General features: G+C 42.3%; 1 protein-coding gene across 1 annotated transcript; it reads right to left on the bottom strand.

The window, feature by feature from the left end:
• Positions 1-380: 380 nt before the first annotated feature.
• LOC105309323 (olfactory receptor 11H6-like) lies at positions 381-1,322 on the bottom strand. The gene has a single exon (XM_011385444.1). The coding sequence runs from the start codon at positions 1,320-1,322 to the stop codon at positions 381-383; it is 942 nt and encodes a 313-aa protein (XP_011383746.1).
• Positions 1,323-2,061: the final 739 nt, after the last annotated feature.

Below are 2,061 nucleotides of genomic sequence, written 5' to 3' on the forward strand. Positions count from 1 at the left end.
TTTAAATGAATACTATTGACACTTTTGTGCTAAGTACTATGTTGTGTTCTAGAATTACAGAAGTTAATAACACATAGTTTTTACTCTTAAATAATTCACAATCTAATAAGATTGGGAGGCACGTGGAGACAAATTTGTGAATAGCTAACAGTAATACAAGAAAGAATGAAGGACACATCGAATATAAGTACAAGTAATGTGCTATGGAAAAGAATTAATTCCGCCTGGGGAAAGGCTTCATTAATGACCAGGCATTTAGGACATTAAAATGCCTCCTTCAAAAAGTTCACACTGACTTTCCAGTTTCTCAGCTCTTCACTGATAGGAGGCTCAGAGTCTGAACTTATGTGAGAATAACTCACTAACATCACAGATCAATTTTAGGAACCTCCTAGAACTTTCTTCAAGGCAGTCTTCATTTCTTTATTCCGAAGGCTGTAGATCATGGGGTTGAAAAAAGGGGTCAAAACTGAGTAGAACAAAGTTGTGAACTTCTGCATGCCTTCTGCTTGCCCTGACCCTGGGCTCACATATGTCATCATGACAGAACCATAGAATAGTAAGACAACGGCCAGATGTGAGGAGCAGGTGGAGAAGGCCTTCTTCCGGCCAGCAACTGAGGGCACCTGCATTACGGCCTTCAGCACCAGGGTGTAGGAGCCAATAATGTAGAAAAAGGTGGCAAAAATGAGGAGAGAGCTCATGGTGCTACATATGAGAACAGTCCCAGGAATTGGAACACAGGCCGAAGCCAGGGCCAGCAAAGGACCCAGGTCACACAGAAAGTCATCAATCACATGTGGGCCACAAAATGGTAGCTGGGTAACAAGTATCACTGGGATCAGAAACCAGAGGAAACCATACACCCAGCAGAAGATGACCAGGCTACTGCAGAACTTAATAGTCATGATGGTAGGGTAGTGCAGGGGGCGGCAGATTGCCAGGAACCGGTCATAGGCCATGATGGAGAGAAATAAGCATTCGGTTGTGCCCAACGAGAAGAAGAAGTACAACTGGAGCAGGCACTGAGCAAAGGAGATGGTTTTTGTCTGGGAGAGGAAGTTGGCCAGCATGTTGGGCACATCAGAGTTGACATAGCAGATCTCCAGGAAGGAGAAGTTGGCCAGCAGAATGTACATTGGGCTGTGGAGCTGGCAGTCCCAGCGCACCGCACACACGATGGCCATGTTTCCAAGGAGGGTCAGGATGTAAGTCACAAAGAATATGGAAAAAAAGAAGATTTTTATTTCCCAGCGGCAAGGGAAGCCCAAGAGGATGAACTCACTCACAGTGTAGGAAATATTTCTGGCCTCTGAGGTCATTTCCTTCCATCCTGTGAGGATTGCAGCAGAAATTACATATTCAAAGAAAATTATGCCTTCTGAGTCCTCCCTAGGAGAGTGAACACATTTTCCTGCTTGAAGGGGAGGGGATCTAGAGCAGTAGTTTCAATTTTTGATTGGGTACCCCAACAATACAGTTGTCGAATATACTCTTTTATACATGACTATTTAAACAATATACAAACCACGGTCAATTAATGTAGTAAATATTGGTGAAGATTTTGAAAAAAAAGCTTTCTTAGAATTAAAATAATAATAGAAATTCAGCTATCTCCTTTCTGCATCCCTCATTGCATTGCCTGGTGAACCCAACTTTGGAGACCATTGGTGTACACAATACAGATAGGTGGCTGGCTAAAGCTAAGTGGAGATGCAAACTTTGACATGGGCAATTCAATCATAAAAAAGTTAGAATTGGTTGATTTACTGTAATATCAGTTAAGTGATATAAAAGAGAGAACATGAGGCTTTGAAGCCAGATGTGAAATAACCACAGAGTGACTTTAAGCAAGGTATAGTTGAGCTACATTAACTGACTGACCATCAATAGGCCACTATTTGTATCTATTCTCTCTCTGTGGAATGGTGCAGTACATAAACTCCAGGCTTTGATATTATCAGAATCATATGAGGAAGGCTTTGAAAGATGTAGATTTCTGGGTTCCAGCTCAGGTTTGGAACTGTGGCAGAACATGGGCTTTGGGAATTACAGATCTTG

This window comes from Pteropus vampyrus, unplaced genomic scaffold, assembly GCF_000151845.1.
Source record: "Pteropus vampyrus isolate Shadow unplaced genomic scaffold, Pvam_2.0 Scaffold716, whole genome shotgun sequence".
Taxonomy (NCBI): domain Eukaryota; kingdom Metazoa; phylum Chordata; class Mammalia; order Chiroptera; family Pteropodidae; genus Pteropus; species Pteropus vampyrus.